We start from the raw sequence: 25086 nt of genomic DNA, 5'->3' as shown, positions 1-25086 counted from the left end.
TTTCAATTCTGAGTATCCCTGTAAAATTACAGGCATCCAGTCTCTGGTGAGGTACTAAAGAAAAAGTAAAAACTGTTTTTTTGCCCATCGTTTGACCCAAGAAATGCTGTAATTCTTTGTGGCTGGTGTAAAAAATCAGAAAACGATGTTCAGATTCTTCAGTATAATTCAGGTGTCCTCAGTTTCTCTTGGTCTTTTGAGATTGCCACCCTGGGTTACCATCATGTATTACTGAAAGGTCATATGTGACAATAAAGTATCTCCAGACAGAAAGACACTCTGGCAGCCTGGAAAAACTCCACCATCCCATGTGCTCTCTTACATGACTGAAAAAGGGTTTGTCATATATGAGAAAAATTTACATTTATCAGGTTTCAAAAACAACGCAAAACAAAACAAAAAATTATATTTACATTTCATATGTTTTTTGTAACTTCCCTGCCCTGTTTTTGTTCACTGTCCAAAAAACAAAATTGCATTTAATCAAAGACTTCAAATTCATACAGTCCCACCATCTCTCTCCCTGTACTCTCCTACCCTTTCTTACAGTGTACCTAAACCAGCGGCTGCATTCCCGTATGGTTACTTAGGACCTGTGTTCTGCAAATAAATGCCTAATGAAGACCCTCATCGCCACAGAGGTTCATAGACTCAGTTTGAGGTACTCTGATCAGGCTCTCAATGGGTCAAGGGGAACAGAGACAATTTTTGGTTTACAGAACTTTCCTGGAGAGCATCACAGCATCCTCAGCACTGAGATTGTACCAGGGAAGGCCCAACAGCCAAGGGATTTCCAGAACATCGCAGTTTTTCATCTCATCAGACAAAATACCAATTTGTGTACCCATTTTATCCTCTGTAATTTCTCCACAGTCACAAAATGTTGGTTCACCTTTTTTTTTTCTTTTAAAAAAGGCACAGAGTCTACAGAAGAAGGAATTCAGTGCACTGAACTGTTTAGCAGATGAAGAGACAAACTGAAAGGCAAGCATGAAGCACCCTTACTCAAAGTGACAACACTCATTCAGGGCTTCACGCGAAGCCCATGCAGGACATCCAGGGACTGGGGAAAAAACCCACTCAGAAATATGTGGCTGTTCAGTTAAAAGCAGATGGTTGTGGTAGTAGTACCCCGTTTGTACTCTGAAGTAGAGCAGTTCTGTCTTTCACGTGCCAGTTTCCTGACTCAGTAGAGCTGCCACGAGCCCATCTTGTCCTTCCTAACTCTGAAGCGATGGGGCACTTACTAACAAAGCACCACGACAACGCAGCTTCACCTCGAAAAGCATTTCCCCAAACAGCAGTTCTCTACTGCATGTTTCTTACCCCTCAGTGCTTTCTCTACCAGATATGTTTCATTTACTAGAAAAATGTTTCTCTTTTCTAGCCCAGATAGGTTTGTAATACCACCCACCTGACCACAGCATCTGAGCAGCTTCCAGAATTGCATTCAGCAACATGCCTAACATCTGTCACATGTGGTTTGCTCACTCGCTCTCATCCTCTTGCCCAGGGAAGGTCTGTGTGTTCAGTGGCTTGTTTCACTTTGGCGTTTTATTTTTAAGGTGCTTCTGGATGTTTGCTAGAGAAATCAGCACCAGGAAGCATACCTTAAATGGAGAGCAGAAGTAAGTCAGTCTGTGATTCTCCTTGGAGGAATTTCTGCCATTTGTTCTCGGACCAGCCCTTGAGGAACCCTCTGTCTGCTGGACAGACAAGCTTACAAGTTCCCTTGGATCTGAAAATTTTTACAATGAGGATGGTGAAACACTGGAACAGGTTGCCCAGAGAGGTGGTAGATGCCCCATCCCTGGAAATATTCAAGGTCAGGTTGGACGGGGAGGCTCTGAGCAACCTGATCTAGTGAAAGATGTCCCTGCTCACAGCGGGGGGGGTTGGACTAGATGACCTTTAAAGGTCCTTTCCAACACAAACCGTTCTGTGATTCTATCTGAAAAGCAGGGGGGTTGGTGATCCTCAGACTGGAATTCAGATTTTTTATAGATAGGAGGTGTTCAAGCCACCAGGCTTGATGCATCTCTCCTATTCCAAGCCATTCTGATCAGAAACACGGGGCAGGTTTCTGTCAGAAGTAGCAGTGATTCCTTAAATCCCATTAAACTACCCATACAACCCGGTCAGCCAGCAAAGCCCTCTGCGACACCCTCACTAACCACTGGGTGTGAATGAGGGACATGCAAACTGCTCCACTGCTGCCCAAGAAAAGAACCCAGACACCCTCTTTCTTATGTGTGCTGAACAGTTTAGCTAATTGAAATACCATCAGTATCATGTTTTCAGACCAGAGCCACACTTTAAGGTGAGAGTGACAGGTAGGACATGATGCGATGGCACTGAGAGCTATTTCAAATAAATGAGACAGTACAAATGCAGACTAGACAGTGCAGCAAATGGCATCAGGAGGGAGTGATGTGCAGCAAGCTCTAGAAAGCAGGGGCATGGGTTTAGGTTAGATTTTAAATGAGCACAGCAGAGGGCTTTACTTGCTACTGTGAGGTTAGCTGGGCTTGGAGCCTTCCACCTCCTAGGACCTGAACTGATCAGGTCTGTCAAGGTTTTCTTTCCACTGGGACCTCAAAGATCTGGAGAGAGAGAAGAAGGATGAAAGGCTTCTGCACTTAGCACCTGGGACACTCATCTCGGAACAAGGAGCCCCATGTTCCAGCTCCTGCCCAAAAGACTTCTGGACCACACACAGTGAATCTTTCACTCTTTTTTGGAGGATGGATCTGCTCACAAGGACAGCAGGACCCAGGTAAGCCAAGAATCCAGTATCCAGAACACTCTCCAGAGAGAAAAGAAACTTTTGTCCCCCCCCAGCAGAAGAGGTAATTGATGTCTGCAAAATAGTGAGTGCTCTCACCACTCAGTGACTGGTAAAAGGGGAACAGACAGGGAGAGTGGAAGGAAAGGCCATAAAAGGTGGCCACAGAGCAACTTCTTCTTTCAGCATCTTTTGAAAGAAAGAAAGTGCTTTTGCTATAGACATCTGTCAGGAAAGGTACAGTGAGAGCACCTACTACACCAAGCTGTCCAAGACATGCAGGGGGAACATCTGCCCACCAGGTGACAGCTAGAGCTTGTACCTTCTCACAGGTCCATCAGCTGAAGGGCCTCTAAAAGGCTGCCTGGCTGCGGTGCCCTCTTCCATTTACCACGATCCCACACCACGCACAGACCACAGACCAGGGCAACAGCTGGAGACAGACTGACAGCAATCCGTGGGGTACGCAAGCCAGGCATGGACCTGGCCGTGGCACAGGAGCAATCACAGGAGCTTCTCACTGCAGGTTAGGATTTCACAGGTTAGGGATGGAAATGAAGAACGCAGGGCCTGCAGCCCCACAAGCCACTGTCTTTGCATCCAGTGCGCCAGGTTACTTTCCTACAAAAAATGACGAAATGTGACTCAGCAGATCTCTCTGTAATAGCTCCGTGATGGAGATCCCCTGGCAGACAATCCGGAAACTTCAGGCCATTGGCACTAACTTCTATCTCCCTAGCTAAGCAGCTCTCAGGTCATTTGTGGAGCAGATTTTGATGGCCGGAGATGTGAGATGAAAGCTGGAAGGCAGAGCCCTGGGCTGCAGTACCAAAGATTGCCCAGCACTTTCTAGCAAGCCTCATCACTGCAGGATGGACGTCAGTTGTCCCACACAAGACTTCAGTTTTTGCTTTACTGCAAAGCACAAGGAAGACACTACCAGCTCGCAGGCTGCGATTTCATGGTAGCGCTGCCAGCTTGCTCATTCCCACCCACGGTGCTGGTTGTGTTGTTAGTGCAGCCGCATGATGAACTAGACCAGAAATGGATCCAGCTGGAAAAAAAACCCCAACAACAAAGAAGGGAAGGTGGGAAATCTCTGCCAGATCCATTCCCTGATGCAGTTCCTCATGTAACTTCACCAGCAATGCCAGGGGCAGGAATGAGTGGGCTGGATGGGGAAGGAAGGGGATTCCTAAGCCATCGTTTGAGGAGTACAAACTCAGCTGTGAAACTACTGCCTCCATTGCTTTCAGCCAGACTGGCAGCTCAGGACTGAAAGGCCTTACACCCCACGAACAACCATGGCTCATCCAGCTCCACCTGTTTGCAAAGACAGCTTTGCTAGAAAAAAAAAATCTATATATTAACTTTTCCCCAACCCAGAAAGATAAGCATCCACTGATTATTGACCCCAGGTATGGCCCAGGTAAGAGTCAACATCTATCCATCTGCCTGACAGCAGAGGCAAGATGCTAAACAGCACCGACCCAAGAGGGATGGTTTCTGAAGCCATCCTCACTGCAGTACTACACAACCAGCTGGGAGGAAGAACAGAAAGAGAATAAAAGGCAACTGAAATCAATGGAGTGGATGAAAACACCCTGCTGCTTTGTCCTCCGGTACCGATCAGCCTCTAATCCTCCGCCATGCTTCAGTGCCCAAGGTTCATCCCCCCCTCAAGGAACTGAGCACTGTCACAAATTCATTTGCTAGCAGTTGCAACTGAGTGACTCCCTACATGCTGGATTTTTTTAAAAGAAGAGAAAACGTGAAAGGTTGCTTCTTAGCGTTCCTTGGCAAATGCCTGTGACCCCGGAGGAAATTTCCAAAGTAGGTGAATTGAAGCCGAGCGACAAAACCCACCGGCAGCAGACCTCGGCTGCGGCCGGCCGCACAGCCGAGGTACGTCAGCGGCTCTTCGAGCTGAGCCAGTAGAGGTCTCTCTTCCACTAATCCACTAATAAAAATAAATATCTATCTATCTATATTTGTCTGCGTGTGCACGTGCCTTCCCTTCTGATCCCCGGTCCCCAACTAGAATAGAATAAAATAAATACAGCAGGAAGCCAGCAGCTCGGATGGGAACAATTTATCACTCCAGAAAAAAAAAAAAAGTAAGTTTGTGGTCTACCAGGTTACCAAACTTTCGGCGTCGACTCCAGGCTTCGCATCTGGCAGCAAAAATTTACGGTATGGTCAGTCCCAGACCTCCAGCTTCTCTCCCCAAGGAAAGTGAGGACACAGCTGCGACTGTGCTTACTGGGGCGCAGTCGTCTGCTTGCACAGTTCTTCCAGCCTGCCCAGGTAGTAGGGCGATAGGGAGTCCTTTCTGCACTTGTAGGTCCCTGGTTTCAATCTGGGTAGAGCCAGTCATGACAGAAAGGCTTTATCAGGCAACGGTTGTTTTTTTGGCCTCCATGTAAAGGACTGCTTGGTCTTTGTGGGAGTAGCGTCTGGAGCACACAAAATGGGGCGTCTGCCCACGACTGGAATCCTTGCTTGAAGTCTCAGATGTGAGGCCAAGGATAAAATTGGAATGAAACTAATGTTCCTGCCTGCTGGCTCCTCCAAACAGCTGCAGGCGCAGTAGGGTGGCCAGGTATAAAAGCCCGAACTGGCACAGCCTGTCTTGTGGATAGGGAACGCTAAACCACAAGGTGTGTTGCTCCGCGCTTCCACCCAGAGCCGGCTGTCAGGTGCCAAGGTGCCGAGAGGCAGCGGGGCACCCCCCTGCCAGCGCAGCCTGCCACGAGCACCCGCTCAGGTCAGCTTGGCTTAGCTGGGCCATGAACTGCTACCGGTGTCACTGGCTGCGGCAGCCCACCACATGATGTGTTGGCTGCAGCTGCAACGCTCCCTTCTCCAAAACCCAGAGCCAGATGACTCCCCCCGGAGCCTTAGGAGGTGACCCCCACGGGATCCTATAGCACCTCAACAGCAAACAAACTGCTTGTGCCCTTTGCTTGCGGAGAACCTGCGGATTAGCAAGGTTTATTAAGACGGGGAGGGTGCACGCAGCCAGGCCTTGCTGGGGAACAGGGGAAGTCCAGAGGGGTTACCCCAAACCCCGCTCCACAGTGAGAGCAGACTGCAGGAGCAGCAGGGAAGGGGCACAAGGCAGAGCTGTCCCCTCTCCAGTGGCAATGCACAGGGCAACCGCACTCCACTGATACACAGCTGCACCCCTGGTTGGGGGGGGAGCAAAAAAAAAGGCAAACCAGCTGTATCTGTTTAACTCCAGTACATCTCAGTTGGAGACAGATGTCCGTGAACACGTGTCTCCTCCTTGAGAAAGAAGGCAAGTTCAGTTAGATCACATCTTGACTGCGGATTAGGCCCAGAGAAACTGAAGGTGCCCTGCAAAAGGAAAGCCACTTTGGGAAGCGTGCCGACTGCAGGACAACATCTCTGTATTTTGCCCTGGTCCTCTCCACTCATCCGTTCCTTGGAACTTACCACGCTTCCATGCTGCTTCTCCGACGCAGGGAGCTGCAGGCTATAAACCCTCTGGGGCCGGGATGCTGTTCACAGGCTGCAGTGGCAGCTTGGGCCTGGAAGTCGACCCTGTAACAAGTGACAAAGGTCCCCGTCTATCACAGAACACCCTGTGACGGGAGACCGGGGAGCAGGTCAGCTCCCAACTCTGTTTTCACCTCAGCAGTATTTTTTGTCCACGTTGCTAGACCGAGACTTTTCCCTCTTGCTTTCGTCTCCCCGGGAGCCCCGGGGGATGCCCAGGCACCTCACCACATCTGGGCTGCTGCCCCTGCGCCACCGCACCCAAGGAGCAGGGGGAAGATGGTGAGAGAAGAGCGGGGGCAAAGCTCTGCAGCGAGCAGAGCTCCTTCACCTGTCATTCATTAGTGCTTGTTTTGCACCACTAGTAACCTTCCTTAGGGGGATTTTTGTAGCTGCTGTCAGTTTTGGTTTGTCTTCAGGCAGAAGCAGATGAAGAGCGGATAGTCTGATGCTGGTTTATTTTTAGGTGGTTGTACTTTTTATATTATCATTATATATTATAATATTATTTTTATATTTATATTATCATTATTAATTTTATATTACAGGAAAAGACACATTTGCTTGCCTTTTAAGTAGAGTGATTTAAGAATTTCTTTTTTTTTAAGAAAAAAAAACAGAGAAGAAAAACACATTTCCCTCGATTTTTTGCCTAATTTTGAGTCTTGCAATGACTGATGCGGGCAAGGCAGAAAGCAGGCAGGGAAAGGAAAGACGCACAAGCTCCCTGGATGCAGGAGGTGGCCGAGCCTCGGTGAAATATGGCAAACCACAAGTGCAGATACTACCCGCCCAGTGTGAAAAATGCCTTTTTTCAGCTCAGTAAGTAAACGAAACATCAGAGGTGGGGAAAAAAAATCAATATTAAAAAAGAACAGAAAGCCTTCAAGGTTTTTCCGGTAAAATCAAAGCAGAAAAGATCCCATTTGGGGACAGAGCAAAACACTTCGTACAATATAATCTAATTATTTTACTGCAGATCAGACATTTCGTTAAAGCCATTATAGTGTGAACATTTTCTTTTGGTGAGTATTTAAAAAAAAAAGAAGTAACAAACAAGAAAATAGTAGATGGCTTTTTAAATGCAAAAATCCCAAGGTAATTTTAAAAGGAAAAGTCGAAAATATCAAAATACCGTAAGATGTTGAAACAAAAGATGTTGACATTTCTGAAGTGGAATGTTTTCTTTTGCAAATGATGAAATTCAGTGTTTCTTCAGGTTTTTTCAGCTGAAGCTACTCAGATGTACGGATGGGTATGGATGTTGGAAAACTTATTTTCCCGCTAATTTCCCCGTTTGAGGAAGAGCAGGCTCGTTCTACATCTGCAAAGCAGTGGGTGTTAATAGTGACTTTAAGGACACATTGTTGGTACTTGCTCTTCCAGCCAAATGTCTCTAGTGAAAAATGGACAGATCCACATCCAAAATATTCCCGGTAAGGAACCGGTCATATCCTTCTCCCCTGGCATGGAAATACACAGCTTCACATAAGGGAAAGCAAACCCTTTCTGCGGCAGGCCTCGCGCGCTGTGCACAGCCCAGCATGTGCTCCCTATGCCTCGCATCCCGCTTCCCCGGTGGGGCTGGGGTGAGAGGCCGTGCCTCCCCGCCTGCGCCCACCCCGAGGGGAAGCCGAGCTCCCGGCATGAAACACGGCAGGAGGAAATAAACGTGGAACTTCAAAATTTGGCGAAGCAGCGAAGGGGGGCTGCAAAAGGAACACCTGCGGGTTTGCCCGGCTGCCCCCACCCCTGGCACCCACTGCCGGCGAGGCCCTGCAGCCGCCTCGGTGCCCGGACTGACAGCGGTGTGCCAGGCCCACACAGCCCACGTCCTCATGTCCCTGGCCTCTGCTCCTGCCCCGCAGCCCACCTCCTTCCTCCAGGGATGGGCCATGATCCCCCCAGGAACGGGCCGTGAGCCCCCAGGGACGGGCCACCACCTGTCCCCATCCCGCTTCCCGCCTGGCACCTGGGGCCACAGGCCCCTTAACCGCGGTCCCCGTGTCACTGCCTTGGACGCCCCTTGGCGTCATTCCCCACGGTGAGGTGGGGACGCGCCCCAGCCCAGCCCCACCGCCCCCCACGAGTGGGAGGGACCCGCTCCCCCGCCCGCTCCTCACGGCGGCACCGCGGGGCGCTGCCTGCCCGCCTCCTGGGCAAGCGCCCGCGGGCCGCGGTGCGGGACAGCGCCCCCACCCCTGCGCGTGAGCGCGGCGCCCGCGCGCCAGCTGGCGCGGGGCGGGCGGGCGGGTTGTGGGTGCGCGCGTGCAAGCGTGCGCACATCCGCGTGTACGTGTGACCGGCGGCGGGAGGGATGGAGGGGGAGGGAGGGAGGCTCCCCGCGCGCTCCCGCGCCTGCCCGCGCGCGCCCGCGGGGCAGCACGGGGCGGCCGCGCCTATTGCATCAGTCGGGGCGTGGCGGGGCGGCGCCCAACCGACACAAGCCGTTCGCCGCGCACCAAGTGCGGCCGCCCTCCCCCCCGCCCTCTCCCCGCCCCCCCCCCCTTCCCTGTCCTCGCCGGGCCCGGGGAGCGGCGCCGGGCGGAGGGAAGCAGCGAGGCAAGGTTGCCGCCAGCCGCCCGAGGAGGAAACGCTGCGACGAGGAGGAGGAGGAGGAGGAGGAAGGCGCGGGGGGGGGGGGGGATAAAATTTAAAACATTGATCCCGCCGCGCAGGCCGGAGGCCCGGCCCGGCCCCGCGCCACCTTAAATCTCCCCCACGGCCGCGGCGGTGCGGGCCGCTTCCTCCCGCGGAGGCTGGCTGGGCTCCGCCGACGCCAGGCCCCGCCGCAACAAGAAGCCCCGATCCCGGAGGGGGCGGATAACGCACATCCCCCCCCCCGCCGCCCCGGTGACGGGGACGCAGGGCGGGTTCGAGCGTGCCCCCGCCGGGGGGGGGCGGCGGGGGGCGGTCCCCCCCTTTCTCTCTGCTGCCGGCTCCGCGCATCCCCCCGGGGATCACCCGCGGGAGGAGCCGCGGGGGGGGGGCGGGCGGCCGGCGCCGCTCCCCGGGGGTGGTGCGATCGCGGCGGGTGCGGCCCCAGGTGAAAGCGGCTGGGGCGGCCCTGGCCTGCAGGACGAGGTGAAAAGCCCCATCGGCCGCCACAAAAAAAAAAAAAAAAAAAAAAAATAATAACGTGGTTGATTTTGCAGCCGCTCTCGCGGATCGGGGGGAGGGGGGAGGGAGCGGCGCTGAGAGGGCAAATCCTACGTGATGGAGCAGCAGGCTGGACCCCGACCGCCCCATCCCCCCCCTGCCCCGGCCTGGGGGCTCCAGCGCCGGCACTGACCTTGCCCTGGCCGCCCCCCGCTCCCTTCCCACGTCCCTCCGCCCGGCGGCGGCTGCAGAAGGGGAGGTTTGGCTTGCGGCGGCCGCGGGGATAGGCCGGCTCGGGGAGGCGCCGCTGTTTGTTTTCCATCATGATCACTTTGTTCGTGCTGGGAAAAAAAAAACCCACTACTTTTTTCTTTTTTTAATTTTCGCCAGGGTTTTCCACGTTTACCGGCCTGAACTGCACACACCTCCCGCACCCCACCCCCCTCCCCATGGGGCGGCCTGGAGTCAAACTGGGGTGGGGGGGGGGCGGGATACCGGAGCGTACTGGGGGAGGGCGTAGGGCAGGGTGTTCAGCGATCCTTTGCAGCCGGAGGAGGAGAAGTCCATTGCAAACACTCGCCGTGTCTGTCCCTTCTCGGCCCCGGGATGAGCCCGGGGTGCCATCCGCCCGAGCCGAGGGGCCGAGATTGAGGCGGAGCGGCCGGGAAGGGGGTCGCCCCCCTTTCCCCGTCCCTCCCCAGCGCAAGGCCAGCACAACCCCGTGTTTTCGGGAAGGTTTCAGAGGGAGGGCGAACCCAGGCGCGGCCGGGATAAACAACAGGATCGCGTTGCACCGGGCGGGGGGGGAGGACCCGGGCGAGCGCTGGGCGAGACTCGCACGGGGTTGTGTGTTCCCCCCCGGCCCCCCCCGCTTTATTAATTTAGGTATTTATGTATTTCTCGTAAGCCCTAGGGATGAAAACGCCTCTCCTCCGCATCGCCCCGTCGGATGGGAGGGCGGAGGGCAGCGGCTCCGCGGGGGAGGACGCCCGCACCTTGCCGGCGGCGGCAGCAGCCCCGGGGCGCGGCGATGGAGAGGCGGTGGGGCCGGGCAGCCCCCCCCCCCCGCCCCGGCTCTCCGCAGCACGGGGATCCGCGCCCCCGTCCCCCGGTGCCATCCCCTCTCCCCGGCGGTGACCAGCCCCCCGCGCATCCCCGCCCAGCTGCTCCCCGGGACGCGGTGGGGGGATAACGCGGCGGTGGAGCGATCCCCCCCGGCACCCCGGTGGCGGGGCCGGGCGGGCGCTGCCGGGGCTGGCGCGCCGGTTCCTGCACCAGCATCTGCTGGGACAGGGGTGTGCGAGGCGCCATCTTTGTTAGCAATAAACGCTGCCGTGGGAGAAGATACACCGGGTTTCCAAGCAAAGGTGTCGGATGAGGGGAAAGTTACCGGCACCTTCCCCGAGCAGTCCCTGGAGCGGGGGCAAAGCCGGAGATTTGGTGGCTCTCTGGTCCAGAACTGGCAGCGGTCCGGCCCAAGAAGGTGCTAATTTGGGCTCAGGTTTTAAGCCTCAAGGGTCAAACGACCAAGTGCGAAAAATACCTCGAGTTACGTACTTTTCTCCAAAAAAAAAAAAAAAAAAAAGTTGTGACAGAGGAAATTCCACTCTTTCGCATTAAGAGGGTACATCGTTCCCAATTATCACGGAGGAGAAATGATAGCGTGGCACTAAGGGTGAAGAGAGCGAGCTGCGTTCCTTACTTTCACCTGCGCTGGAGACACAGGAAGAGATACCCAAAGGAAACTTGCTGTATTTCTTGAAGGAGCCTTATTTCCTCCTGTGCCAGGCTGAGGGAGGTTGAAACACACACTAATGAAGAACATATTTCTTATATATGGCAGTTTTCTTTATTGATTGCTTGATGTGAAACAATATCAATCTGGATTTTTTTTTTCCCACACATTACAAAAAAAAAATATTAAGTTGGCTCAGTCTGCAATCCTTTAAGCACAGCCATATTAATTATCAGAAAAAGGAAAAAAAAACCACAAAAAAAAACCCAAACAAAAAAAAAAACCTAAAAAGTCTACCAAATAGAGCATTTACAAATGCACAAAACCATGCCACTTTGGCTTTTTGGGGAAAAATATTGTCTTCTAGATTAAAAAAAATCTTTTAACATAAATAAGTTAGTATAATTTCTCAGTGTTTTTACAGAGTTATGTACACAGGTACACTTCAAACTTTTTTTTATTTTTTACATACAGGTACACAGGCAATGTAGAAATACTGTTTAAAGATGTAGTATCCCTTTTCCCTCACACACAAACACTTAGGGAAGTGGGTCAGATCAGAAAACAAGAATATTTGAGATTCAGAGCAAAAACCCTCCAGATTAGGTTAAAAAAAAAAACAAACACAAAAAAAACAGGAAATCAGGCAATGTAACAACAGGAAAATTTTACACGACTTTTACAGGCATTCAAATTTGCTATATGGATCTGAGGTCGGGGTTGGGGGGAACTTTTGCTACTACATAACGGAATCATCACAGCTCCCACCTCTTCAGCTTAATGCAGGAGGAAGAGATTTCACAAGCGGCCTGTAATAATCTGCTCTGAGCAGGGTTACCACGATGGTACATTAAAAAAAAAAAAAGGAAAAAAAAAAAAGAGAAAAACACAGTGGACCCACTTAAAGGGACAATACATCTTTAAGTAATAAAAAACCTACACTGCTTCTCTTCATACATTTCTTTACTTGCTAGATTGTGAAAGCAAGTCCCAATCGGTCACCCTCTTCCACTCCCTCCCCCCTCCCAACAAGGTTTATGTGCTACATAAGGTAAAAACTATATACACAGGTAGTACAATGAAGCAAAAAAGGAAACACCTAATTGCACAATGCTACATCCAATGCTTTTAGAGGCAGATCTTTTAAGAGTGCCTAAAATTTTAGTGTTATTGTTTGCCTTTTTTTAATTGTTGTTTTTGTTTTCTTGCTGTTGTTGTTGTTGTTGTTGGTTTTTTTTTCAGTGCTTGTACAGGACCTCCATCCCACGGAGATCGGCGATATGTATTTTCCTTTCCACTACAGCTTTCTGTCTTCCTCCCTCCATCGTCCTCCACTCTCCCCCACCCCCCCACCGCCGCACCCGATGAAGGAGGACGACACGCACATCCTCCGCTCTGCAACGGGGAGGGAGAAGGCCATTAGAAAACGTCGAAAAGAAACGCCATCCGCCACGCAACCGATTCAAACCCACACCGCGTCCCCGGGGCGGCCCCGGTGGCGGCGGCGGTAGCGCAGGGGCCCTGCCCGGGCGGGGCCCCTGCGCTACCGCCGCCGCCACCGGGGCCGCCCCGGGGACGAGCTGCTGGCAGCCCGATCCCTTCTACCCTCCCTCGGCAGGATCCCTCCTCTCCGCCCCCCCCCTCCCCCCCAAAAAAAACAAGCGGCGTTTGCATGGCTAACGTGCTCCTCCAACCCTCATCCCGGCGGGACTAATTTGTTGCAACTTCTGCTTTAACAGCTTAATCTCTTTTTCTGCACAATCGCAAATCGTGTTTGTAAACCTCGCTCCTAACCTCGGCTCCAAAACCGCCGGCGCAATTTACCAACTCCCTCCGCCCCAGCCCTCGCCTTAAAACAAAACAACAACAAGGGGGGGGGGGGGGGGGGGAAGCACAACCCAGCTCCCATTAACCCGCTCTCTTCCCTTTGCCAGCGTCTAAAACCAAACCAAAACAACGGGGGGGGGGGGGGGGGGGGAAGAAAAAGAACAACTTTGCCTAGCTCGGATTTTTTTTTTTATTACACCCAACTTCTTGACTTATTTCCCGGGGCGGGAGGTCGCCGCGACGTGCGACGGCAACGCTGACATTGTAGGTGAAAAAGCATTGGGGCGGGGGACGGGGCCACGACACACGGGAAGACCCCCGAAATCCCTTGTCATCTAACATCACGCACCAGCCGCGTTTGAAACTCCGTCCCTCCACCCGCACTGTCCTGGGGAAAGGGCCATCCCTGCCTCCGGTCCCGGTACCGGAGGAGGGAGGGAAGGCTGGGTCGGTCCCACCGCGGCCGGGGCTCCCGTCCCAGCCCCTACGGACCCCGGCGCTGCGCTTCGCCCTTGTTTTGTTCTTTCCAAGCCCTGCGCGTCCCACGCCCACCCCCCACCCATCCCCGAGCGCTGGGGGAAAGCCACCCTTCCTCGGAGAAAAGACCCCTCTGCGAGCCCAGAGGGGGCCGAAGCCCCCCCCACCCCACCTCACAGAAGCAGGACACCCACTCGCTCACCCTTTCTTTCCCTTATTCGCATCCTAATGCCGGACCCTAAAGGGAACCTACCTAAACGGTTTACGTTTGATGTCGTCTCGGGCTCGATTTCTTGGGTGTTTGCTCCACTGAACTGGCACTGGGGGAGTCTTCTGAAACCTCTTCTTCTGATGTGTTGGCTCTTTTATTTTGAGGAGAGGAATCTAGGAGGGGAAAATTAAAAACAAGGGGGGGGGACGGGGGGAAGAGTGATATTAGAATATTTTCCTTCCAGATGCTTATTCGGCATCGGGGGGGGGGGGGGTGTAGATGGGGCCGGGGGGAATATTCCCGCATCCCCATGTCAACTATGGGCTACGTGAAAGCGAGCAGGGGGAGGGGAGATGGGCTCCTCTCTAGCTAAGAGATCCAAGTTTCCCGTTTTCGGCTAAAATCCCTGCCCGTCTTTTGCTTCGCGTGAGCGGTATGAACCTCCTCCCACCCGGGCAGGAGGCCGGGTCCCGGCAGAGGGGCGGCGAGGGGTTGCGGAGGGATGATATGCGCCTAAGGGCTCTTCCTTGCAAAATCTACCGGCTCCCATTTAACGCGGGACCCCCCCGGGACTGCAAACAGCACCTGGGCTTTTTTAGGCGAACGGAGGCGGGGGGGGGGGAGTGTAGACCGAGCCGGTGCCAAGCGGGGCACAGCCCACCGCGGTCAGGCCACGCGTGGCACGGGCGAAGGGGCCGAGAGCCCCGGCGCTGACACCAGCAGGGCAGGCGGCGAAAAGCTGCCGCTTTCGCAAGGGTACGTTACCATCGGAGGCAGGTCTTTTCCTCTGCCCAGTGCACTGCTCTGCAAAGTCCGTCTGATTTTCAGAAACATCAGTCTTTTGATCTACACAGTGAGTGTCCTCTGAGATTCCCTGAGAACCGACAAAAACCACGGTTTGGCAATTCCCGTTTACATCCAAGCTCTGGCGGCCGGCGGACTTGCAGACAGCTTTCAGTAGCCTGGGGGGTCTGAAGTAGAAGTCGGGCGAGCTCCCCTTCTCCACGGCTTGCCACTCGTACCTGCCTTCCAGCGGCTTGTGATTCTGGAAATCGAAATTCCACTTCCTCTGGCATGCCTCCTCCATCTCCTGGCGGTGCTTCTTCAAGTCCCTGTTTAACTCTTCGTGATTCACCGGCCCGAAGAGGTTCCTGCAAGCTGACGGCTTCGGGTACTCCGACTGCCTGGCTTCCATGCGCTCCAGGGTAGGGCTCCCATTAGAAATACGGACGTTTGACATCTCCCCCCACCCTCTTTCTTCTGGCGGCGGTTGTTTTCCTCGCTGCTCTCCCCCCCCCCCAGCCGCCGCCGCCGCCGCCTCCTCCTCCTCCTCTCCGCCTTCTACTTCTCGGCGCTCGGCGGCTGTGCTCCGCGCCTCCTCTCCGCGCTGCCCCGCTCTCCGGCCCCGCCTCGGCCCCGCTCGCCCTCGGCCCGCGGAGAAGGGGCGAGGAGGCGCCCTTGCATAAGCGCCGGCCCGGGGGTGAGCCCCGAGAGCCGCCGCCGCCGGGGAGCCGCGGGCGGGTGGAGGAGCGGTGCGCGGGGGGAGCGGGCAGGCGGGGAGCGGCGCTGCCCTCCGCGGCCCCGGCTCCGCGCTGCCCCGCCGGCGGTGGTGATGCCCCCGCCGCTCGCACCGCCGCCGCGTAGTAACAGCGAGACGGAAAAAAACAAGGGGAGACGAGCCCTTTTCTCGGTTGCCCAATATGGCGATTGAAGGGAGGCTGACGAAGAAGAAAATGATTGACAGGACGAGTCTATTTAAACAGCCCGGCCGAGCCATTGGTTACGGCGGCGGGCGCCGCCCCGTCGGCCCAGCCCTACCTCGCCGCCGCCGCCGGCTCTAAAGGTGGCCCCGGCCGGGCCGGGCTGGGCCGGGATGCCGCCCCGCCGAGCCGAGGCGAGCCGAGCCGAGCCGAGCCGAGCCGAGCCGGGCCCAGCTGAGCCGAGCCGGGCCGGGCCGCGGGGCACCGGGAGCGATGGAGGCGAGAGAGGTGGGAAGGCACCGCGCTCGCCGCCTCCCTCCGCTGAAGCCCGGGCCCGGCGGGATTTTTGCCCACCACCCCCCCTCCCCCCCGCAAAAAACCCACCCCGTCCCGTTGCTTGCCCGAGAGGGCTGAGCAATGGTGGCGGCTGACTACGTTTCGACTCATTCCTGTGACAGGGGTCTCCCACCGCTCTTGATTTTCCCGGGTTGGGTTCTGGCGACGCAGCCCCCCCGAGGTGCGGGGTGGGGGGCAAGCTCTTGGCTAGCGGGGGGGGGGCTGTCCCCCAGGGACATGCAGGGGAGATCAGCACCCTGGCGCCACAGCACCCTGATCCCTCTAGCTGCAGAGGCAGGCTGGGGTCTCCCAGTGGAGGGGAGGATCACCTCTTGCTGCCTTCTCAGCAGAGAAAGGACTAGGTGAAGAAATGGCTCTAAAAAAAACCCTGCAGGGATTTCAGATCTCAGCAAGCAGGGGAAAGAAAACAAAAGCATTCGGTTTTGTCCTGTTTGTGTGCTCGGAAGATTAGATGAGCCAAGAGTCACAGCCAGGGATTTTCTAAGCAACTTCCTCGGATAGCCACAGCAGGTATGGTGGAGATAAGAGCAATACAGTGTCCTCCTCTCTACCCTGCTTGTCTCCAGCCCCTTCCACAGCCATCTTCCCTCACTAGGCAGGGCAGCCCCCTCAATACATTGCAGGACACTGCGGGTGCCCTCGGGTGCTGAAGGTTTTGACTTTTCCAGGGGCCCTGATCCAGGGCCTGAATCTTTGGAGGGCTGGGGGCCCTTCACACCAATCCCTCTGGCCAGGTCTCCTCTGCAAGCAGAGAGCAATCCTCTCCAAATTTTGCCTCTGGGAGGGCCACACCAGTGACAAGCTATCTCAGCAAGGCAGGGGTCAACTGGGTTTAACTGGGTGAGAGAAGAGTCAACTGGCTTGGCCTTGAAGACACGGAGCTTTTACCCTGTGCTGCACTTAGACACACAGACTCACTCTGGTTTGGGGTCTGCAGTTTTGATGGGCCACTGGAACCTCTGCAGTTGCTCTTGTGAACTGATACGCTGAACTCTGCACACACTGAAGAGGGGACAAAGCCATTACACAGTGCTCAAGCCCAGGCCACAGCAGTTTGCTTGCCTTCATCAGCCCCCAGGTAGTAGCCTCCGGCCTCTGCTCACACCACTCACCCAAGTAATTTCGGTATCGCCAGACCCAAGTTCAAAAAAATGATGTGTGCAGGCAAAAACAAGAAGAATACAAGAGAGATTGGTTAAAAAACCACAAGGTTGAAATAAAATATTAGCCATGTTATTTTTATTTGTTTGCTGGGTTTTTCAGCACTCAGAAGTTGTTTTCCAACTCCTCTCGGCAACCGCAAGTTCTAGCAATTCACTTGCAGAAAATTAAAGCTGACATTCTCATGTCTGCAGGAGCTGAGGCTTTTTTTTGAAGTTGCAAGTCCATGATAAAATTGTGTCAGCTGGCAAAGCAGGGCCTATTCATCTGCTTTATTTGCAGGATTTCGTCTTCGTTTCTCCAGGCTTTCCTGTCTTTGACTTCCATAGCCACCAGCAAGGAAGTGCCATTTCAAACTTCTCTTCACTTTCTCTGTCAGGTGTGGGACACTTGGCTCGTTTTGTTGATCTACACAAAAGAGTCGTAGGCGTAGGCGTAGGCTAAGTGATCTGCAAAATATGTCCGGGGGCTCCCTGAAGATGCCCAGGGCTCACCCTGCTGATGGGGAGCCTGCCTCCTGGTAACCTGCTGAATGTCCCACTGGCGACTCCTTAGATGAGGTGTTCCCAGTCTCTGCTCCCTGGGAATCACTGCTTGTCTCCTGAGTCCACAAAAGAAAGGCAAACCCCTTGTCGGTGGGATTACGACATTGTACCAGAGTAGGAACACATACCGGGGGGGGGGGGAAAGTAATGGGGTCCAAATATTGGAAAAGACTGTGTGCCCCACAGGTAAACAACCAGGAAAACAACTGCAGTGGAAAAGAGCACTGATTTATCTGCAGCCTTTGGAAAAGAAGCAGCAAGTTACTGTAGGGCAAGCACCTTCTTTTTGTTGTTGTTGTTCTGTTTATACCTCCCCTAGTACCAACCCCCTGAATGCTGTACAGGTATATTGAAAACGAATAATTAAAGCTGGGGGGTGGGGGGAGAATTCGCATTCCTGGAGCATCTGCGGCCGCGGGGACCGAGCGCGACCTCCGAGCGCGGCCGGCTCGGGGGTCGCGCTCGGTCCCCGCGGCCCTTTCGGCTTCAGACCCCCGCCCTCCATCCCCTGCGGTGAGGTCTCGGCAATCCACCTTAAATCGCTGCGGCTGCAAAGGAGAAAAAGGCTGTGTCTGCAGCGACCTTGCCATGATCTAAAGTGTTTTGTTTACAGTCAGGCACCCCCGATGGCTGCAGCAAATCGTGAGAGAGGCAGGCGCTCGCCCGTAGTAGCAGCGAAGCGTGGAAAAAAAAAAAAAAAGAAAAAAAAACCAACCAAAAAAAAATCCCCCAAAAATACGAGAGAGCTCTGGAGTAAGGATCTGGAAAGATCGGAGCGCCATCGTCTTGCAAAAGAGGGGCACAGCAGCGGGGCTGCGGAGGGGAGGCGGTGCGCGGGTTTTGCGCGGCCGCGCAGCGAGGTGGGGATGAGGAGGGGGGGGAGAGCGGCCCCAAAACCTTCGCCTGCAACTAGCCAGTTTTTCCTCTCTCTATTGCCATTTAAGCTGAAGATGCAGCCAGTGGAAGATCGGAAGAGAGGATTAGAGAAAGAAAGGAAAACAAACAACAACAAAAAACCCCAAAACCTCAACCAAAACTTGGAGGAGTGAACCAGGAAGGAGGGAGGAGTTTGTTTATAGGGAGGTCTGTGCGAAGAATGTCCTGGCTCCCCTAATAGCCTCTGAACACCCTATCCCCTCTCTTTCCACTACCCTGCTCCTTTCTCGTTTGCCTTTTCCACCGGCAGAGCTGCTCACTGTTTTTCTTTCCTCCAGAATGGCTTAGGCAAGCTTCCCGTCCTCATTTTGGCCACCCTCCTTCCCCAGCACTTTATAAGGTTGACAAGTGAACCAGCAAAGCACATCTGAACTGTACACATAAAAGGGCTGGGTTGTTTGGGATTTTCAATATTCCCTTGCAAATAGCAGGGAAATTGGAAATAATACCTGGGCTGCTCCACAGGATGCGTCTTCCAGAGTTGAGGATGAAGGAGGCAGGGGCACGGCATGACCCATTTGAAAGCCGGAGGCTTGAGGAAGTTTCCTTCTCGCCCACCTCAGCCGTTACTGAGCTGATGCTGTTTCCCCACACCTCCAGTTTTTCAGGCAAAATGCTAATTTTCTCAAGAGATGTGGGGAGAGGCCGCCACGAGATTTGAGGCGCACGCCCCGAGAGTGCGCTGGGGATATTCATAACGTGCTTAACAGGAGCCCTTCCCTTCTGGGCAGGATTAGGGCCCGGGGAGGTTCAGCAGCAGAGGCCGTCAGGAAGGAGAGAGACCTGTGCCCTTTTAGCTTACCAAGGCCCTGGGATATCATCCAGCAGCGCCCAGCACCGGAGCAGTGCCGGGGGGGGGGACGACGGTTAGGAGATGCCAGCCCCCCTCTGCGTGCCTCGCTGTAGGGGCAGGGTGCAGCAGCTCAGCAGGCAGCACCCCTGCTACCGAGCCGCTCCTGCTGCCCACCCTGCCTGCAAACCCCTCGCTGCAGGCAGGAGGGCTCAGGTGCGCTGCCCACGCCGCGCAGAGAGGGTACAGCCAAGCGGAGTTTAAGACCTTTTGCTCATTTGATGTAAACTCTAGAGGGAGCCTAAGGACAGAGATCGGGCCAGCGCCAGGACCCGGCCTTCCTCCTGACAGCGTCCCCCCCCGCCCCGGGCTGCACCCCCAGGCAGGGTCCCATCCCTGCTGCCCTGCACTTTTAGGGGGCTCTGCTCTCTCCCTTGCTGCAGGTGGAGAGCAGTTGTGCCCAGGGATGTGGGCCCCATCACACACCTGCAGAAGCCTTGGATGGGATCAGGGTGTGAGGACTGGTTCAGGGAATTTTGAGCCCTTGAGAGGGTGCTACCTGGGGGTATGGCTTAGGGGTGTCCCCTAATTGGATTTGTTTTTAAAAGCGGGTCATCTGTCAGAACTGCCTTCTCTGCCCTAGTGCAAGGGGTTGGACCATCTCACCATAGGGCAGGTTGTACAAACAGTTATGTCTGCAGAAGATGCAGGTTAAATGATTAGCACTCAAAGTTATTCATTCTTCTCTCTTTGGAGCTCTCTGCTTGTCACCACCCTTCTCTTGACTTGCTAAAGGAGCAGTCCTTCTAAACGACCCTGATTTTATCTCAGGGAAGAATCTCCTGGTATGGCTCAGACCACTTTGTTGTTTTTTTTTTTCATTTTGCCTGAAGTGCAAAATGAGAGAGAGCTTAAACTGCTCTTGAAGCAGGTGAGGCTGAGAGTGTCCTACAGCCAGCAGCAATTCACCCTTTTGGGTAATGAACTCTTCCATTTTCACACTGGGGACAAGGAAGAGGATGTTCACATGCAGTCCCAAAAAATAAACACACACATGCTTATGTTGAGCTATCCCAGCAAACAACTCTAGTGTGGAGACGGGGCTTAAGTCAGTAAAACAATTACTTGCTGTAAACTGGCCTCATTTCCCCAAACAAAACACACCATATGAACAAAAGCATTTTCAAGCCAGTATAACTCCATCTGTGTAAGACTTTCCGTTTAATACATCACATATCCCTTGCCACTTTGTTAGAATAGCAAATGTTTGACATGACAATCTTAACTAGAGGCTTCTCATGGCAGCTAAACAGCTCCCTTCCCTTCCCTTCCCTTCCCTTCCCTTCCCTTCCCTTCCCTTCCCTTCCCTTCCCTTCCCTTCCCTTCCCTTCCCTTCCCTTCCCTTCCCTTCCCTTCCCTTCCCTTCCCTTCCCTTCCCTTCCCTTCCCTTTCCCCTTCCCTTCCCTTCCCTTCCCTTCCCTTCCCTTCCCTTCCCTTCCCTTCCATTTCCATTTCCATTTCTTTCCTTTTTTTTTTTCCCAATCACAATGTGAACCACATAAAATATTTTCAGGTACAAATAAATTGGACCAAGCCTCTAGTTCACAGTGTGGTTGACCTTCACAGTAAAACGCAAGGTCCTTGCCTCGGTGGCAGCTGTACCTCCGGCTGAAGGGAAGCCCCGCTCAGGGGGAATACTTCGGGGGGCTCCAGCTCCAGCAGCGCACCTCTGCACAGACCCCGTAAGGCGTCCGACAACACTTTGCCCCCTCCCCAGGCTACGGTGAGGATTAACTGCTTCATGTTCGTAAAGTCCGCTGAGTATAGAAAGCGCGATGCAAGAGCTGAGCAGTAATAATAATGATGAACTATTATTGTTACTACAAGATTAAACAGTTTTCCAGCCACTTGCTCCGCGACCTACGCCTTTAAGAAAGTTTCTCAACAGATGAATTATATTCAGTGGAAATGAGTTGTTCTGTTTTTCTACAAAGCCTGAAGTGAACCTTTCTGGGAAGGGGATGATATTTTGTAGCAATGTTTTCTCAAGTACAATTCTTTAGGTTCCCAAGTGATGACACATTGTACAGCAACGCTCTTGGCACAAGACGTTCATCTGTGAGAAGGGACACTGGCCCCATTTCTTAAAGCCATTCATTAAATAAAAACACCCTATGTCATATGTTATGTTCCTCTGAAATGTTTAAAGTTTTTAGTGCATGAAATCATATGGTGCCTGGATTTTTTTTTTTTTTCCAGAATGCAGCACTAACCTCTAACTCAGTTACTGAACATTGTTGGAAAAGCTTGTTATTCTTCGTTAGTGTTGTGTTTTGTTTTCATTTGGTAGGATCCCAACTTTATGCAATAGGCTTTTTCAGAAATACAGAACTATGTAAATGTGATGCTTACAACTGACCACAAAGAGGCCGCTCACCAAAAAAATAACCCGACACAAAAACATCTGCATCTGTAACAATTTTAGGCATTCTGGGTGCCATTTACATGAGAATCTAGCCCAGCTTTTTTTTTTTTTTGCTTTTTTTTTGCTTTTTTTTTGCCTTTTTTTTTTTTTCCTTTTTTTTTTTTCCCAATGGGCTATATTAATTGCCTTAGGATCAAGAGGTCTACAAACATCTTCCTTATATAAACAGAGGAACTGGTCTGGCTACTTTTTAAACCCTTTAAGGGAGATGACCCATCTCACATAGCAAAATGATGGCATTAAGTAACTGATTACTATCAGGGCTTGAGATCTGGGTTCTGGTTCTGGCTTCCCTGGGTCATGTTTTGCACATTGCTGCAACTCTTGGCACCTACATTTCTCCCCTCACACTTTTCCTATCTGTTTAGACTTTAAGCTGTTGGAAACGGTCTGTTTGTACAGTACTGGGTACAGTAGGACTTCAGTCTCTGTCAAGGTCTCTAGGTGCCAGGATAATTACAAATATAACAGTACCCACTACATTTCAAGCTTACCACATCTTGTTTGTGTTAATCAACCCAGCAAGGGAATTGTACAGCTCCAGGACGCAAAAGCCAGGGCATTAACCTACAGTAACATGATGTTATTACAGAGGAAAATTGAAAGTGAATTCTACAAGAAAATCATTATGAGGTAGGTGACAGGCACTTCAAGATAAAAGAAACCTTGGCATCCCAGTCATCACACTGGAACCAAACATGGTCTTTTTGGGGGATGACACTTAGGAAAAAAAAACAACCCAAGAACTGTCTCGAAGTTGATCTTCTCATAAACAACCTCCATATCGGGTTCAAAAGGATCCCCTCCTTTTCTCAGCCCTCTAAGAATTTGCAGCCCAGTTGCCAGTAGCCAAACTTACAACTCCTTGCTCCTCCCCAGAAGTGCTCTACCACCATCCAGGGCAAGAGCCTGCTGAGCCCAGTTACCAACGGGTTGCCATCAGTGCTCCTAAACCCGTTCATGGCTGATCTATACCAGCCATGCCTAAAATAGTAGAGTAAGCTGGCAAGCCAAAAAGCAAAAATTATTTCACTGAAGCCAGTCTATTGCAAAATGCAGTGGGGCCAGGATTTCAGTTGCTTATGACAAAGACGGAAGAAGAGAGCCCTTGTATTTACTAGCATGTGTTCTGGGTTTCCCTCAGAAGGAGTTAAACATTTCTCGGAGCAGATGCCTAATCTGCTATGTTTTTTGACTCTAACAAGCTGCCTGGTTAGTCCCTTTGTTCTGGCTGCCAGGAGCTAAACAGGGACATCTATTTCAAAGTACCTGAAAATATCACTTTAAAGGATTTGTCACCTTGTTATCTCTAGTTTGAACAGCTTTTTGAGAACAACTTTCACTCAAAACGTTTGCAAAGGACAAAGTTAGCATTGCAAATATTGTAGTTTATATTTAATAGCTTACTGGGTGACAAGAAAGAAAACATAGCTGATACTATGTGAGGCCCAGGCAATTCTCCTTTTCTGCTGTTGCCCCCCACCCCAAGTCTGCAACAGACAGGTGGGAAATCACAGAAGCAGCAAAAGCTATGGGCTGACTCAGTAACTGCTCTTCGGACCTCTATAACAAGGTCTTAAAATAAGTTCTTCTATTCCTGGTGGTCTCCAGTACTTACAAGCCATGTGCAACCTCTCAGAACGCCTTTGCCATTCCAAAACAACCAAAACTACCAAAAATTAATCCAAGCTCTCATCTGGCCTTGTGTCTGAACACTTTTTGAGCCTACAGCACCCCATCGTTTCAAGAGAGCCTCAAGAACCTGAGAGCAGCCAAAGTTTCTCAGGCCAGTGGGGAGCCCTTTCTAACGTGCTCCTTGCAAGTCTTCAGAGCAAATCATTAGACCTTGCTAGACCCTTCCTTCGGGTTGCCTCGCTCTGCTGTGGTTGGTTTGCTCAGCCCCAGAGTTAGAAACAAAAACCCCAACTCTCAGCACTCGGCAATCAAAAGAGGCTAGTCAGCCACCCACCAGGCCAAATTAAGCCTGCTGAGAACTCAGGGCCAACTCCTCAAAGGCATTCAGGTGTCTAAATACCTTTGAAAACCTGTCTCTAATGCTCTAGAAGATGGTTGGCAATAAGCCTTCTCAGGGTGCCTGGTGGGAAGGTGGAGGCTGGGCTTTAATGAGTACATGGCTCTGAGGGTGCGAGGTCGCTTCAGGGTTTTAATAATGCTGAGGTTTCCAAAAGAATAAGTGTTGGGGTTCTTTTAATGTCTTCTACTTTTTGAGACTTCCTCCTTATCCACAGGTACCAGGAACTCATTCTTCTGGGAAGGAAAGTTTCAAAACTCTCTAGCAATAGCATGGCTTCAGGACCATGAGCTTTAAGACAAAAAGGTACTCAACATAGCAAAACAGTGAGAAGTGCTCACATTGGGAACCGAGGTCCACTTTGGCTACAGAAGTGAAGGGTTGACTTCAGCTCTGAACATATGATCTGGAGAAGCATTTGGGAAGACTTTACAAAGCCAACTAGCTTGGTTCAAAGCTGCTGAAGTCCTATTTTCGAGAGCAACTGTAGCACTAGGGCACCTCAACTTCATTACAATCGTGCAGACTTCTAAAGTCACATTCTCAATAATAATTACAGCAAGATCATGTAGCGACATCATTTTTCTGCCTGTGAAAATTGTTTTGATTTAATTGAATTGATTTTAGGTTGGTACTACCCCATCCACAGAAGGATGCTCCTAACAACATTTTACAATAGCCATTTATTTCTTCTTTCAAATTGTTTATTTTTGCAAGGGTGATTTAGTGGAATCTTTCAGTGACAACAGCAGTATCTGCTACAGCTTTCTTGTCTCCCTGCAAATTATTGGTAGAAAAAGCTGATGATAATGCTAATAAACTGTTTTTCTTTTCAAATATCGGGCATCTGTAGCTTGGGCCCCGGGGGCTGTTTATTTCTGAACAATTTTACAGAGTTTGTATTTAATTAATAAGTAATTTGATTCTTTTCCTTTTCAGCTTCTAACAAGTGATAACAGCCTATACTTCAGAAAGTCAAGTACGATGCTTTCTTTTCCCCAGTAAGTACTTAGCTCTAGGCCTGGAAAAGGGCCAGAGCACACAGGGACACTGTGCCACAGTAACATTTTGTACCTTATTACAAAAAAATAACAACAACAACAACAGCCAACTCTCACATGAAATAAAATGTCTTTCTTTTCCTCCTTCCCTTAATGCACAAATATTTGTTTATTCATTATTCTTTCTGTATAAAGGCCTGCACACATACACATTCACACTGGATTTTTCTGCTGAACAAATGATGTGTTAAGATGTCTTGTATCATTTTTATGAATTTAGTTTGGCTTACATCAAGCTACTATGAAAGATCCCCCATCTCAGGGTCTCTGGGGCAAGGGGTTTCTGAGTGACTGATGGTTTGGATTACTTCAGTTTGGGGGTGCTTCTCTTACAAAAATCTGTAGAAACCCATCGCTTTTAAG

General features: G+C 52.0%; 1 protein-coding gene and 1 long non-coding RNA gene across 3 annotated transcripts; one reads left to right on the top strand and one right to left on the bottom strand.

Annotated features, from left to right (window-relative positions):
- Positions 1 to 11232: 11232 nt before the first annotated feature.
- Positions 11233 to 15399, bottom strand: CDKN1B (cyclin dependent kinase inhibitor 1B). Of its 2 annotated transcripts, none has more exons than XM_075162550.1 (3): positions 14422 to 15398; positions 13699 to 13829; positions 11233 to 12536 (listed from the first exon to the last, which is right to left on the bottom strand). In XM_075162550.1, the coding sequence occupies exons 1-2, from the start codon at positions 14894 to 14896 to the stop codon at positions 13708 to 13710; spliced, it is 597 nt and encodes a 198-aa protein (XP_075018651.1). In that variant the 5' UTR covers positions 14897 to 15398; the 3' UTR covers positions 11233 to 12536; positions 13699 to 13707. The 2 variants fall into 2 exon arrangements, with proteins under 2 accessions (XP_075018651.1, XP_075018661.1); XM_075162560.1 differs by lacking the exon at positions 11233 to 12536 and adding an exon at positions 13122 to 13351 and having other exon boundaries at positions 14422 to 15399.
- A 2469-nt stretch (positions 15400 to 17868) lies between these two features.
- Positions 17869 to 24806, top strand: LOC142087854 (uncharacterized). The gene is made up of 3 exons (XR_012675645.1): positions 17869 to 18502; positions 20719 to 20928; positions 24602 to 24806. It is a non-coding gene; the product is annotated as an uncharacterized LOC142087854 (long non-coding RNA).
- The last annotated feature ends 280 nt before the right edge of the window (positions 24807 to 25086 follow it).

This window comes from Calonectris borealis, chromosome 1 (genome assembly GCF_964195595.1).
Source record: "Calonectris borealis chromosome 1, bCalBor7.hap1.2, whole genome shotgun sequence".
NCBI classification, from domain to species: Eukaryota; Metazoa; Chordata; class Aves; order Procellariiformes; family Procellariidae; genus Calonectris; species Calonectris borealis.
This window is presented reverse-complemented; position numbering and strand designations above follow the sequence as displayed.

What these genes read in the sequence shown, in the direction of transcription:
- CDKN1B (XM_075162560.1), bottom strand. Translation starts at nt 14,896, where the DNA reads ATGTCAAACGTCCGTATTTCTAATGGGAGCCCTACCCTGGAGCGCATG. An exon ending in GAAAAGACCTGCCTCCGATG is followed by an intron (nt 13,830 to 14,421) that starts GTAACGTACCCT and finishes TTCCCCTCCTAG; the next exon opens with ATTCCTCTCCTCAAAATAAA.